Source organism: Corapipo altera, unplaced genomic scaffold, assembly GCF_003945725.1.
Source record: "Corapipo altera isolate COAL_440 unplaced genomic scaffold, ASM394572v1 60, whole genome shotgun sequence".
NCBI lineage: Eukaryota > Metazoa > Chordata > Aves > Passeriformes > Pipridae > Corapipo > Corapipo altera.
Window position 1 is genome coordinate 4011024 of NW_020884912.1, and position 15216 is coordinate 4026239.

Genomic DNA, 15216 nt, shown 5'->3' on the forward strand with positions numbered 1-15216 from the left:
CCAGAAAGACTGGCCAATTGTTCTGAAAAGGACTGATTCCCCTTAGAACTGTTTAAAGATTTCCTGACTGACTTATGACAGTTATGATTGGAACAGATTGTACCTAGAAGCTTAATTAAAACTTTTCACTGCATTATTTACTATTTGTAAGAATAGTCTTTTTTTTTTTTTTTTTTTTTTTTTTTAGTTCATTAGGAATCATTAGTACCCATACAAGTCCAGCAGCCTCCAATGAAAACAGTGGTGGGCCACATAGACAAATAAGTCAACTACCTGCTTTGCAAGGATTTTGAAAGGTTGTCATCTATCCCTTACCCCAAGAACCCGGCAACCACAGGGAGTGGTTTCGCTTTCCATACTTTTAAGATTTGATTGCAAAGCCCAATTCCCTGAGTTCACAGAATCACAGAATGGGTCAGGTTGGAAGGTACCACAGTGGGTTGTCTGGTCCAAGCTCCCTGCTCGAACAGGGTCATCCTAGAGCACATGGCACAGGATTGCATCCAGATGTTTCTTGAATATCCCAAGTGAGGACTGCCTCTCTGGACAATCGGTTCCAGTGCACTGTCACCTGTACAGTAAAGAAGTTCTTCCTCATATTCAGATGGAACATCCTGTGCATCAGTTTCTGTCCATTGCCACTTGTCCTATCACTTGGCATCACCAAAAAGAGCCTGGCTCCATCCCCTTGACACCCTCCCTTCAGACACTTATAGATATTGATGAGGTCCCCTCTCAGTTGTCTCGAGGCTGAACAGGCCCTGCTCCCTCAGCTGTTCCTCGTAAGAGAGATGCTCCAGTCCCCGGATCAACTTCGTAGCTCTAAGGAGTTCACTCCTACGCTGCTATAGCTGATGTCAAAATCATTCAGGTCAAGGTCCCAACCTGTCAAGGGACTTGGCTGCGGTCTTTAAAAAAAAACCTCCAGAAAGCTGCAACTTCAGGGATCCATACGCTTCTCAAGGTCAAACCCCCTCGCACAACGGGGGACGCAGAACAAGGGGCTCAGCTCTCCTCAGCAATAACCAACCCCGCTCGCAACTTCGCGAGGAAACACACGAAGTCGGAAAAGGCGGAAGAGAGGGGGCGGCCTGGAGAGGAGGCGGACTCGGAGCCGAGCCCCGCCCGCGCCCCTCCCTCCCGGCGCTGGCCTCCGCAGCCGGGGAAGGCCGGGACGATGCTGGAGACGCTGCGGGAGCGGCTGCTGAGCGTCCAGCAGGACCTCACCGCCGGGTGAGTATCGCCCTCGGCCCCCAGCACCGCGGGGCTGGAGGGGGGGAAACGGGAGAGGGACCCGCGTCCCGCAGCCGGGCGGGGAGGGGGAAGCAGGTGACCGGGGGTCGGGGGAGGCGGGGACTGGCCCAGGGAGGGAGGAAGAGGAGGAGATTGCGCAGGCGGGACCCTCGGCCTGGGCTGGTCTGTCAGCCGGGGTACCCTCTGCGGTGCGGGGACGGGCTGGAAACGCGGCTCCAGGGTCTCATTGCGGGCCGTGTTCCCGCCTGTGTTGAGCGGCTGATGGCGGGCTGGCGAGCCCTGCAGCTGCGGTGGGGACAGGAGGGGAGGAGGTGCCTCTGTGCTCGGGAGGCAGCTGCGGTCAGGGGAAGGAGAGAGAGACAGACAGAGCCTACTGTTCTGAGAGGAGATGTGGCTGGAGTCAATTAACGCGCTTGAATTTTTCATGAAGTGACTGACCTTCAGGGTTTTATGGATCATCGTAATTGTTTAAAGAGCATCACTGCGCGCCGCTCGGCGTATGGGGAAGCTTGTCTTTCCTTGGAGGATGAGTTACTGTCACTTGGGGGGAAAGAAGCGCAGGATAAGTGCATGGAGCAGCCCCTCGCTTGTGTTAAAAAGTAGAAAGATATTCCTCCTACGTTGCCTCGCAAGGTTTATTTAGATAGGCCCTGTGTCGATGTTATTTTTAGTTACAAGCAGGTGGCCCAAATGAGTGTTACTGGAAGTCAGTGAGATCAAGGTCATGTCTGTGCTGCAGAACTGCTGGCTCGTAATGAGTCACAGGAGAATATGGTGTTGTAATCAATTGCTTTTAAAAACTGTGTGATCTTTGGCAACTTAACGGCTGCCTTATGATACCCCTATGGTAAATATTTTCATATAGTGGTGAATGTCTGTATACTCCAGAAACTTATATACTTTATGGTGACATATTTACACCAGTATATGATGGTCAAGAGAAATTGATAGAATAGGCTTCAAATCAACCAGATAAATTGCTTACATGTTATCTCTCCTCTTACCTGATGCTAATAGAATATTAAAATGTCTTAAGAATACAGACAATGGCATGGCATTACTTTATTGCTGTCTGTCTTTCTGTTTTGCTGTTATTTTTACCTTCTCAGAGGGGTTGATACCTTAGTACAGTGTAAGGTTCCTTTGAAAAGGGTGCTTTTCACATAATGAAAGTGGACAACAGAAAGATCATAACATGCTGTATCCAATGATCATTTAATTCTGTATTTCCATGTATTGCAGCAGTTGAGTCAGTATGTTTCCATGTAGTCTCTAATTTGCCTTCTTACTTGTGTTGCAGTGTTCTGTTTTGAGAACAGTCCCCGATTTCATCATTTCCATCTTTGTGTTTTGGCAGCTCCATTAATGTGCCCTTATTCCAGAGTCCCATGTCTAAGTGGTATTTTCATCTGTTGTGTAATCTCTTTTGCAATTGGAGACCTGTATCTCAGAGCCACTGAGGCTTTTTTTTTTTTCTTTAGTGTCCCCACAGAGGCCAGAACACAGTTTGTCCTGTTTTACCCCCTTTCCCTTCCTGGACAATGCAACCTCAACGCCTTAGTGTTCTAGGTTAGCCCATTCTGTACCCCACCGGAGTGATAAGAGAAGTCATTTTGAGCTGTTAAGACTTGACCTTAAAATTGTCAAAACCCAAAGAAAGTATTAGAAAGTATTTCTGGTGTAAAGTTGTTGCCAACTTCTTAACTATGCCTGAGTGCTTTCAAACTGGAACAGTTGGATTTCTTGAAGCGTCACGAGGGGGAAGCTTTTCAGGGCTTCTAACAAAATAGTACCACTTCCAAAGGAATTGTTTATGTATGGCTGGAAAAGATTAAATCTGGGATGTGTGGTCTAAAGTGAGCAGTTTAGAGTTACTAGCCATCTCTGTGAACAAAGAAATGGAGTTACTGAAGTTTAAAGTTATTAGCCATTTCTGTGCCCTCTTGCCCTGCTCAGCTGTGTTTACTGTCTACTTCTGTGTATCCCGTGAGCAAGGTATCTAAATTTTGACCCATTTAGCTGTTAGCAATCTTTTGCAGGAGGAAGAAAAACAACCAAAATGGAACAGTGAGCTGCGTTCGTCTGGGCTCAGGCAGTAATTGTGCTTCTGCCAGCTTGAGTGATGTGGCTCACACTGCCTTACACTTTGTACAGGGAACGCTGCTGAAAGGAAGTCAGTACTTTGCAGTCTAGTGATAAATCCTTTAACCTTTACTTCCAACTGCCTGGCAGATATTCTAGTATGAGAACTGATAGTGGTAACCCAGCATTTCCTTCTATCCCTATATGCAGAGGAGTGCTGCTGTTCCAGGTTGGGGTGCATACTGGGGAATATGACAGAGGAGGAGGACAGAGATGTTCTTCCTCAGTGTGCTGTGGTTGTTTCTACTTGGCTTGGCTATTATAAGCAGCTCTCTAACAGGGAGTGGAGGCATGCCTTAACATGTCTTTTCTCAAATTGTCAACTGCCTATTTTGCTGTAAATTTTGAAGTTTCTTTGAGTTTCTGGAAACTTGGTGGTGGTTAACAGTGCGGGAGTGATTTGACTCACCCTTGAAGCAGCCCAAATATCTGTATATTAGGTTGTTTCTCAATCCCTGGGTCACTCAGGATTACATATCTCTGTCATGTCTGGAGGATATCTTTGGTACTCAAAACTCATTTCCATCTTGCTCATGTCTGTGTCCTATATTTCTTCCTAACTCTTACTGTCCTGGACAGCTGTGACTCCAAAGGGCCTAGTAGAGACTGTGGACAGCCATCATCTTGGTGATCAGAGAATAGCCAGAGGTTTTGGTTCTCACTCTACTTTGTCAACTTTATCATATACAGGTTGACTGAAAAAGAGGAAGGAGTGGAAAGAGTTGGCGGGGTGTGGAGAGGGGGAAGGGGAATTGTTTGTTGTTGGTTGGGATTTTGGTTGTTTGGTTGGTTTAGGGGTTTTTGTGCTTTTTAAGAACAGGGTACCGGTCAGTTTGAAATTGAGCGTGGGTGAAACAAGCCTCAGATATGCTCAGTAGCAAGGCACTGTGGTGATGCTGCTGGAGATTCTCATAATTTAGAAGCACTGTTGGTGGAAATAAATGAAATTTCACTTAATTTTGTGGAGACCATCATATGAATTTATTTGTGAAATAAACTGAAAGAAAATGACTGTAATAAACTGGAATTAACACGTTATGTGCTCCAACAGTTTATTCTCTGGTTTTGGTTTTGGAAATGTCTGATGATTCTGTGTTTTGATTTATAGGTTGAAGACTTTGGGCGACAAATCAAGAGATGCAAAAAAAAGGCAGAGGTACTTCAGAATGTCTTAATGTATAGCATTGATCTAGGATGCTCTTGTTAAAGAAAAATTTGAAATGGCTCATATATATGAGCCAGTTACAAGAACATTTGCATGTAATTTTACAAAATACTGTTCTGACAACAGAAAAGCTTAGCTCTACTATTGAGCAAATGCTTTGCTCCATAGAACATTCATTGATAGGCCTAAATAATTTCTGATGGCTGTTGATCATTTAAATTAAACGAATATTCAGTGTTATTGTAGTACTAAATGGAAGCTTCAGGTTGTACTACACTGAAATGTAATTGATTACAATCTTTGTGAATTTAATGTATTAAAATTATAATTTAGGGGGGGTTTTAACTGTAAAACAGAAATAGGAGCCTTTTTATTGTGGAAAATATATTGGTGATGAATTACTTCAATTATCTGTTTCAAGAAGTTTTGAGATTTGTGGTGGTTTGTGGTTTTGTTTGTTTTGTTGTTTGTTTTTTAATCGCCTGCATTTTAGTACATTGCTCATTCTTTCAACCTGTATAAGCTGTAAGGAAAGACTACTTTATGTCTGTGAGTGTTGCTTCTTCAGATAAGCTCAGATATGCTTTTTTAAAGTATCTTCTTACTAAAACACAGTATGTAGACACAAATTAATTTAAAAACAAGCCCAGCATTAAAAATAAAGCATCTGAAATAAACTGTCTTAAGTTCTGAATCTTGATGTTTTGGATATAAAGTCTTTTTAAGAGAAGACTGGCTGTATTGACAAGGCACAGGGACTAAACTAAGAATGGGTAAAGGCTTGAATGAAACTATTTTAGGCAACTACCTTCTCTGCATGTTTCCAGTCCATAATATTTTGGTTCTTCTAATGTACTGTAAATATCCATCACTTTGAGAAAATACTGGGTGAACCAATTGAATCGTCAGAAACAGGGGAATTCCAGGGTGACTTCAGCTTTGCTAGTAAAGTTCTGGGACAAACAGAGCTTACCTTGACTCAGCTTACCTTGAGGGCATATGGGTGAGGAGCAGAGAAGAGACCAGTAAGGGCGGTGTCGCAGTGGGAGTTTTTCACTGACCATCTGATCAGGGAGAGAATGATGTGTTCTCTAAACAACTTGAGGAATTCTCTGTGTCATTAAAACCCCATTCTTATAAGGGCCTTTAGCTTCCACCTGCTGAAAGGACAACACATCAGTATGCATTCAAGAAGTGTTCTGGAGGGTGTCGGGATAACTTCTTGATGCCTCTTCATAACCTCTTTGGCATGCTGGAATAGACTTAGGAAAGCCAGAGCTCACCTGAAATTGATATTTACAAGAGATATCAAGGACAAGAAGAAGAGCTGCTAGCCCTGCATTGATAATAAAAGGCTGAACAAAGAAAACATGGGATTGTTGATGAATGGAATGAGTGACAGCAAATGTAGATGTTGTTGAGGTATTTAATGCCTTTATTGCTTCAGTCCCTTGTGCTTAGTGAAATAAAGTAGTGAATGAAGATAAATTGGGTGAACTCAATCCATAAAAGGCCGTAAGAATGTATATCCCAAGAGGTACTTCATGAAATTTAAGAGGTACAAATCCAGTGTTTCACTGGAAAGGTAGTATACTCCACAATACAGACTGGGGCTGACAGACCAGCTGGGCAGTAGGTTTGCTGAAAAGACCCTGGGGGCCTTGACAGACAACAGGCTGAATGTGAGCCTGTGAAATTTCTGTCCTCAGAGGTTTTCAAGTTGCAACTGAACAAAGACCTGAGGAAGTTGCTCTGAGTTCCTAGCTGGTCCTGGTTTTAACAGGAGGTTGCAATAGAAACTACCTGAGGTCCCTTTCCACCTCACTGATTCTGCCACTTTTCCCTTGGCTTAAGGAAAAAGGGTTTCATTTGTGGTGTTTTTCCATTCAAATTGTGTGGATGACAGTGCAAAACAGTTTATTCTGGTCATCTTCCAGGAGACAAATCTTGGATGATATCAAAATCTTCACATCCCTTAAAATGCTGCACATTGGTAATTTTCTGTAACTTATAACTTAGATGGACTCCTCAATTCAGGAGGGATGTTGAGGTGCTGGAATAAGTCCAGAGAATGGCAATGAAGCTGGTGAATGGTCTGGAGCACAAGTCTGAGGAAGAGCAGCTGAGGGAGCTGGAGTTGTTTAGCCTAGAAAAAAGGGAGGCTCAGAGGGGACCTTATCACTCTCCACAACTCCCTAAAAGGAGGTTGTAGCCAGGTGGGATCAGCCTCTTCTCCCAGGAAACTAGCAACAGGATGAGAGGGCATACTCTTAAGTTGCACTAGGGAAGGTTTGGACATGAGAAGGAATTTCTTCATAGAAAGGGTGATTAATTACTGGAATGGGCTGCCCAGGGAGGTGGTGGACTCACCGTCTCTGCAGGTGTTTAAAGAAAGACTGGACATGGCGCTCAGTGCTGTGGTCTAGTTGACAAGGTGCTGTTAGGTCATAGATTGGACTTTATGATCTCAGAGGTCTTTTGCAACCTAATTGGTTATGTGATTCTGTTATAATAAGTTTTCTCTATATTTCAAGTTGTTACTAATGGAAATGTACCCATCCAATATGAAATCATTAGAGCATTAAATTGGCAAAGATTCTTTAGCTTAGTGTTTCTTTTTGATGCAGAATATATTAAGTGCAACATCTCTATTGAGGGGCATAAAGAACTTGTGTAGTAGTCCTATTTTCAGGATGTTTCTGTGCCTCGTTTTAAGTTAAAACAATGTCCTTCTTGTCTCTTTCCTTACAGTACTAAGAAATTATTTCATAAAAATTGTTTTCAATGGACATAGTCAAAAAGAAGAAAGAATGGGCTGTCATAAAATAACAAAAGAAAAAAAAGCAATCCTAGCTTTGAAATATTCTTGTAAGATCCACTATGTAATGAATCTTAAACCAGAGTTGGCAAAATGCTTGTGAAACTGAACAGTAGGGAACATTTCTGCTCAGCCTCTGTCAAGTGCAGGTGTGTGTGCACTCATTTTTTATAATAGACTTCTATTCTTTAAAAATTTTGTATATTTACAATTTGTTTTATAGAACTATTCAGTGTTTGCCAGAGTTTTCTGCTGGACTGGAATTACTCAGCAGGTATGACCTTCCTGTTCTTTCTTAGTGTCTGCTTCCTATAGTTTCAGAAATAACTTCATTAGATTAAGATAATTAGAAGAAAACCAAAGTGTTGGTAATAGGTTTTTGAATATTCTGCAGTTAGGAGTGTGAGAGTGGTTACCAAATGACAATTATGTTTAAAGCTTGCCCCGTACTCAAGTGCTGTCGTGCTAATGCAACAGAGGTTCTGGAGGAAAAGCCACGTTTGAGAGATGACTTTAGTTCATGTTCTAATGCACAGATATGAAGGAGACCAGCACTGAGTCCTAGTCTGTGGTTTCGATTTGATGTTTCCTAACTTAGATGTATTTGATATAATTTCCCTCTGTAACAGTAGAGACAATATGCCTGTCATTGCCTTGAAAAGACAGTGTGTTCCATATGTATTTAATCACATCTTTTCTGAATAACAGAAGCTATCTGCATTATAAGTTTTCTTTATATCTTAAAAAATCTATTCTCTTTCTTTTTGGGGGGGGGGGGGGGGGGCGGTGCGTGTGTGATTACAATATTGTTTGTGGTTTTTTTCGTTTTCTTAATGAAATTGTGTTCCAAGTAATGCTTAAGGCAGTGTATAGTCCTGATATTGCTGGGTCCATTTCACTTTTAATGTAAGCTAGCAGGTTAAAAAACATGAATCACTTTTTCTTTAAAAGATATTATTTCTTACTGTATATTTGTCTCAGTAGAACAGTAAATACTGAAAAGAATTGTACAGCTTTTTAAGCTGCAATTTCTGGTAGTGCTTGTAAATATAAGCACAGTAATATCTATAAAATCTTCCTCTGTAAGGGGAGCACAGTAAGAATAGTAATTTATTTTCTCTTCAGATATGAAGATGCATGGGCTGCCCTTCACAAAGGAGCCAAAGATTGTGCAAAAGCTGGAGAGGTGAGAAAAAATAACAATGCCATACTTGAAATCTTTTAAAATGTGTAAATAATTTTAAACTAAAATTTTTGGTACCAGGTAAGCACCCATGCAGCCTTGTTCACTCACACAGTAATGGAAACAGGAGTGTAATGCAAACATGAAATAATGCGATGCAATGTAAACAGTTGCAAAAATGATGTTGCATGTTACTGCTATAGCTCTTTAAAAGCAGTGGGGGGACTGGGAAAGTATAGAATATATTTGAGGTTGAGACATGTTGATGGTTACTATCAGGGTAGGGCTACTGCACTGATAATGTTTGCTGCCCACTCCTGGCGGACAAGAAATGGCAAGATTTGATTGTCTGACTGAAAAGATTAGGGAAGTGTCTGCTTTCTCCTAATTTTGTTCAGTGTTCCTGCCTTGCAAGCAAAATGACAAGTTGTGCGGTTTATTTGTGGAATAAGGGAAAGGAAACTTCCAGTAAGTGTTACCAATGCATTACTCTGCACCAGACTTTCCATTTTGAGCCATGTTTAAGGGGCAGACAGTATAGTCTGAGCAGGACTGAGCTGTAGGGTTCTCTGTCCTGGCTGAAACCTTCACTTTGGCTGGGTGCAACCTCCCTGGCTCTTCTGTTTTATTTACGAGACTTCTGTGTATCTTTGTCCGATGGAAAAATAACTCACTGTGTATTTACAGTAATAAGGAAGATATCTTGTGTTCTTTCTCTTGCCTAATAGTATGGCCCACCTTTTCCACAAGTTCCAGTGAAAACTTCCAGTTATTGGAGATGAAGTTCTCTCTGTCAGTTTTGCATGGTTTACTGCTCACGAGGATCTTTTGTAGATCTCTTAAATGACTTGATCACAATTTTATAATACTTGCTGCTTGCTATAGTTTTGCTTTAAAAATTGTAGTTCTGAAAACGATGTGAGGTTTCATATGTACTAAACCAATATAACCTTAATCTCACATGTTACAGCTGCTTGGGAAAATGAGAATGAAAAACTTCCAAAAAGACTGAAATTTGCAATGAAATTCAAATATTCGCTTTTGGGACAATCATATATATATATATATGTTGCTCATGGGGTTTTGTTTGTTTCTTTTTATATAAAGTAGAAAATAAAATAAAAATTGTGTAAACACACAAGGTTGACTGTACTGTATAACACCTGAAGATCCACTTGTCCAGTATGCCATTTCTTGTACTGGCCAATAGCAGATAAACTGCTCTGCTGCCTTATTTATAAATGTTGAATAGAGAAAGGAAAGTGACAATTTTAAGCTTTAATTGCAACCTACAGTCTTAACAGTCTTACCATGTGAAATGGTTGATGTTAACTACCAATTCCACGTACAAAATTGTTCTAAAGGTACTGCTTTTAGACGATTGTAGTTTAAGCTGCATTGTTATCTCTGGGCTGAAATGTTTGTCTGGTGTTTGACCCCATCTCATGGTGGCTTGTTTGGGGTTTTTTTTTGTTTACTTTACTGTTTAACTGATATAAATCCTACCTCATTCTCAAAAATAGACTTGGCTTTATTTCAATAAGGATGTTGGTATTCTGAGGTGTTCCATTACTTGCTGGGCTTTGGAATAAGTTTTCAAAACTTTTCTAGTAAAACAGGATGTCTTTTTGACAGGGATAGGTAGCTAGAGGAATTTGGAAATGGGAGAAGTTATTCTTTTAATAGAATCAGTCTGAAGTGGGTAGAATTATAAATCTGAGCACTTGTTTGCTCATTGCTTAGATTTTTTCAGTTTCTGCAACTAAATACTATAAAAACTGAGGAATTCAGAATGCAGATACAGGCACAAGCTGCAGTCGTGTGCAAGAGGAAGGATGGATAATGGAGTTAAGAGCAGGAAAACGATAATTGAATCATCTCAATTATATATAAAGGAAACATTTGTTATGTAAGATCTCTTGATCTTGTTGTTTTTCATAGAATATGACCCATATAAGTACATTATACTATTATATAATAAAATGAAGATGCATTAATTCTAAAAATAAGCCAAGATGCTCATAAATACATAAATTTGCAAGTAAATTAAATACCTGTTTGTTTCAGCTGGTCGATAGTGAAGTTGTGATGCTTTCTGCACACTGGGAGAAGAAAAGGAACAGTCTGCTGGAACTACAGGATCAGCTCCAACAAATACCTGGGTTTTTAGCAGATCTGGAATGCCTCACAGCAAGCCTAGGTAAGGTTTTATAGATATAATAAGCATTCAAGTCAGTACAGAGGATTAGACTGAAGTTCAGGTGTTGTGAATGTTGTGATTATAAGATTTAATTTTGTTTTCCAAATACATCCTTTCTATTGTAAAACAGTAGTTCTTATACTGTTGGAGATTTTTGGGGTTTTTTTTAAAGATCAGCAGTTGTAGTGGTTGCTCTCTCAGCAGTTAAAATTTTGTATGTGTTGTTATTTGGAAAATGAAATTGTGATAACTGCACATCTTGTATGAACAGCAGAAAAATACTATTCTTGAAGTCTTATGAAATTTTTAAGATTTGTGAGTAGTGTGAACACTCGTATATAAGTTGCTTCTCTGTGATTGAGTCTATATCATTTTATATAATAATGTTTTAACTCATCATTTGGGTGGGACAGGGGAGAAATTTACCTGGCTAGGGACACTTTCAAGGCAGAAACCTTTGGGGTTGAGTAATTCCAAGGCTGGCTTCAATTATTTACATTAATGTGCAGGGTTAAGGTATTCTGAACTGATGCCCAGCTTTTTTTGTGGGTGAAACTAGCAATGCTACATATTAAGATTACCAAATACTTTATATTTGTTAGACGGGTTTCAATTTTTATAACTTTACCAAATGCTAGCCTGTTGATTTAATTTAAAAGATGATAAATGCTTTAGTGGACTACTTCTGGAAACCTCTCATACAAAGCAGTTGATACACTGTTCAGAATTAAATTAGGAAAAAGGTGTTCTGGCCTCTTACTCTCTGAAAATCTCCAATATTGCTGAGTGAGCCTTGGAATGGGAATGCAGCATTTGACAAGTAGCAAGCCTGTCTTTCCACAGTAAGCCTCCTGCTGGCTCAGTGGAAATCTATACAAGGTGGATGAAATTAAAGTTTCGAAAAACTGCCGTCTGCACATGATTTTAGTAGTTGAGTTCCCCAGGGACTCAGCCTGCATTCCTCTTTCTTACAGCAGCTGGGAAAGAGGCAGAAATTCCTCATGTAATTGCAACTCTTGTTTTTTTGTGGGATGGGCTGGATTTATGTGCTGACATCTGATGTGAAGAAAAGGAGGGTTCGTTTCTGTCTTCAAAGCCTAATTTCTCATTTCTCCTATGGTCAGTGGACATGCACAAATCAACTTTTGTTCCTAGGTAGGCTGGTAATAACTTTGCTATTTATTTCTGAACCAAAGAATGTATTTCATGTTTTATTACCATTTTCTTATACCACCTTATTTAATAAGGCTTTGTCATGTGTGCTAAGCCTTTAATATTGGCTTTTGAAAAAAAATTTTCTGAGGAAATATAAATTCAAATAATGATTTATTAAAATATTGGGTTTAATATCATCATGCACAAAGTGATGCAGCCCACTGGTAGACCAAAGATAAACAATATATTAAAAAGCTAATGGAATTTTCTTCATAGTTCATAACAGCAAATGCTATAAATCCTGATGAATTGGGGTTACTTTCCAATTCCTAATGTAGTTTTATGAACCAGAATTCATCTCACTCTGACTGTAGAATAACTAGGAGAAGGTTTGTCTCTAGAATATTTTTGATTCTGCACAAGTAGGATTTAAGGAAGCATTAAGTGACCTGTTTGGGGAAGCTAATGAATTTTGAAGTATACTGCTAAGATTGTGAGATGTGAACCAAATCTTCTAGCTTCACCTTGTATGTCAGATTTCAAGTAGTTTATCTAGAGTTATTTATTAGTTCCTCTTAACGACTGAGTTTTTTGGAATTTTTTTTTTATGGTAAGTTTTAGGGAGTCTATTTGAAGAGGTAGGTATAATTTATGGCAAATTCAACATCTACCCTTCTAGAAGGGATTTAATAGAAATTTACTATGATATTCTGCTCGCTGTTTTTAGTTTTTATAACTCTGAACTATCTGCTTCTTAGAAATATAAACTGTATTCAATTTTCCAAGAGATGACTATTACTCTGACTATGAATTTTAAATAGAAGTGAAACATTCTGTAAAAAAATATGAAAATAGAATTACAAAGTGCTGTGTCCTGGGTTGTACATTCAAGATGTAATTTGGCTAGTCTTCATCATTTGAACATAGTTCTGACTTGTAATATGATGTGCTTCTAATAAATCTATTAATGCTTTCATTTTGAAAGTAAATAGTGGACCCTGGCTGCTTTTGGTAAAAGAAATTTCGAATAACGGAAGCGAACCTTTTTACTGACCTATTAAGGCTGGTATGAGTCATGTACAGATTCCTCAGCCTTTGCTCTGTATTACAACACACATTTTCATTAGCAATTTTATAGAGTCCTTTAACTTAGGTGTTCATGTTATTAGTCATCCCTCACTTGAAGTAAAAAGTCAAATGTGTCTCCATTTGATAAATTTATTGTATTATGCAATGTCTTGTAACTGCCACTGAGAACTTTGAAGAAAAAATTACTCTCACATAAAAGTGAAAAGGACAGTTATTGTCCTTTCAAAGTTCAAAATTGGAATCATCACTTAAGCTGGTTTTTGTTTGAGATGTTGTAGAAAATATCTGCTTGTTGATATCTGTCATACTTGTCTTAATATGAAATATGCTTCATGTTTGAACCGTGGCATTTTGCTCAGACATCTGTTTTGATTTCAGTAAATCAATACACACAAATCTTGATCCAAATCCAATTTTCTCTCCTCTCTCTCTTTTTTTTTTTAAGATCAAGTGTTAAACATTAACTTGATACTGGTTTCAGAAAGGCTATTCATATACATAAGTGACAGACCCAACATAGGTTGAAAATACTTAGACTGGGACTGAGAATAAAATAAGGCTGGGAATATAGTCAGAGATAAAAGCCATTGCCTCCTAATCTTTAATATTTTTTTCTGAAGTATGAGTTAGCTGAATGTGAAAATCCATTAGGGCAACAGAACTTTTTGCACTGTTTAGGGGGAGTATCATTGTTTATATCCTCAGCAGAAGGTCATGCTTTATTTTCAGATTGTGTATCAAGTTTGAAAGTTGCCATTTGCTAGCTTTGCAAAATTCAATCCAATTTGTTCAGAATTTGCATTTTTAAAGAAATTAATGGCCATGCTCACTTTCTTTAAGCTGTGGGATAATTAATGACTTCTTACGGCTTCTTCAGACATTAAGGAAATATACTAAAACTGAACTAAAAGATTACAGTAATTATAGTATCTCTTTCATTGAATGCAATATTTTGGTTTTGGTAACATTGGAGCTACTTTAAGAATGTAATACCCCATATTTTGGGTATTGTTTTGCACCCAAAAAAAGGGTGTGTTTTAATGAAATATATTTTTTTTTTAATTTCTTGATAAAAATGGCAAAGATTTTTCCAGTTCGAAAAGTGTAGTATACTTCCAGCAACATCTTGTATTTTAAGCTTATAGAATTTTATTTTTGTTCATTTCATCAGTTTGTAGACTACCTCTGCAGCAGTACTTTTAGGAGGAAAAGGTGTAGTGAATAATAGCCCGTAGATTAGTCTCTTTCAGGAAGACATGAGTGTCTTTGGGGAAGACAAGTCATTAGTTCACTATTACCTATTTATTAATTGTGGCTTATGTAGGGATTTAGATATTAGCAGGTATTGGTCGAGTAAAAGTGAATTTAAGACTAGACAATTTATTAATCAAGATTTTTCATAGAGCTGGTATGTGAACTTCTGACTTGTGTTTGGTTACTTAAATGACAGTTTCCTTTTAGTTTAGCATTTAGCAGCAGATAACTCTTGAAAAAGAACTGGATAAAGGTTTTGTGATGCAGAAATTTAGAATATATTTCATTATACTCCAGGTTTTTAGTGATTTCTTTATGATTTTAAAATTATTTTGAAAGTTGGGAGAGCTGTGAAAACTTTTACTGAAAATGAGCAACGACTTGCGGTTGGGAAAATGTCTAAAAAAAATAATAATTTATTGTTAATTAAAACAGTCTATCTAGTTCTTTAAAAACTGCTGTTACTCTTCTTGCTTACATGAGTTGCATTGTCTGAAATAAAACTGTATTTATCTTTTACTGAGAAACCCAGGGAAAATATTGGGAAGATATATGTAAAACCAGGCAGTTTGAATAATACAGTCTAATGATACCTGTGTTCAACAGGGTGTTTTTCTCTTTCATAAGCTCCAGGGCACAACGCTTCAGCAGAGAGGGTTATTGTATTAGGTAGAGATATATATGTATAAAAGACATATAGTTTGGTGCTGTAAACTTGGAAGTGTCTGGGGATTGAATACAGAAGGAAAAGTTTCTAGTGTACTTGATATGTAGTTTCTGCAAAGAAACTGCTTTACCTGCATGTAAATGGTATGATATTAGCTGGGTTTAAGATATTTTCTTTTAAAAAAGATGAAAATTGAGCACTAGTAGAACTGTAATTATGTAAAGTTTTTTCTTTTCTTTTTTTTTTTTTTTCAGTGAATGGAGCTCTTCCTGTTTATGTATGTCTTTCA

General features: G+C 38.6%; 1 protein-coding gene across 2 annotated transcripts in view; it reads left to right on the top strand.

Annotated features, from left to right (window-relative positions):
* Positions 1 to 1131: 1131 nt before the first annotated feature.
* DTNBP1 (dystrobrevin binding protein 1) overlaps positions 1132 to 15216 on the top strand; it is a 71075-nt gene continuing 56990 nt past the window's right edge. For both annotated transcript variants that reach the window (XM_027654204.1, XM_027654207.1), the window contains exons 1-5: positions 1132 to 1233; positions 4505 to 4552; positions 7603 to 7653; positions 8505 to 8565; positions 10630 to 10762. In XM_027654204.1, coding sequence (XP_027510005.1) covers positions 1178 to 1233; positions 4505 to 4552; positions 7603 to 7653; positions 8505 to 8565; positions 10630 to 10762 — 349 coding nt within the window. In that variant the 5' untranslated portion in view covers positions 1132 to 1177. The remainder of the gene's footprint in view (positions 1234 to 4504; positions 4553 to 7602; positions 7654 to 8504; positions 8566 to 10629; positions 10763 to 15216) is intronic.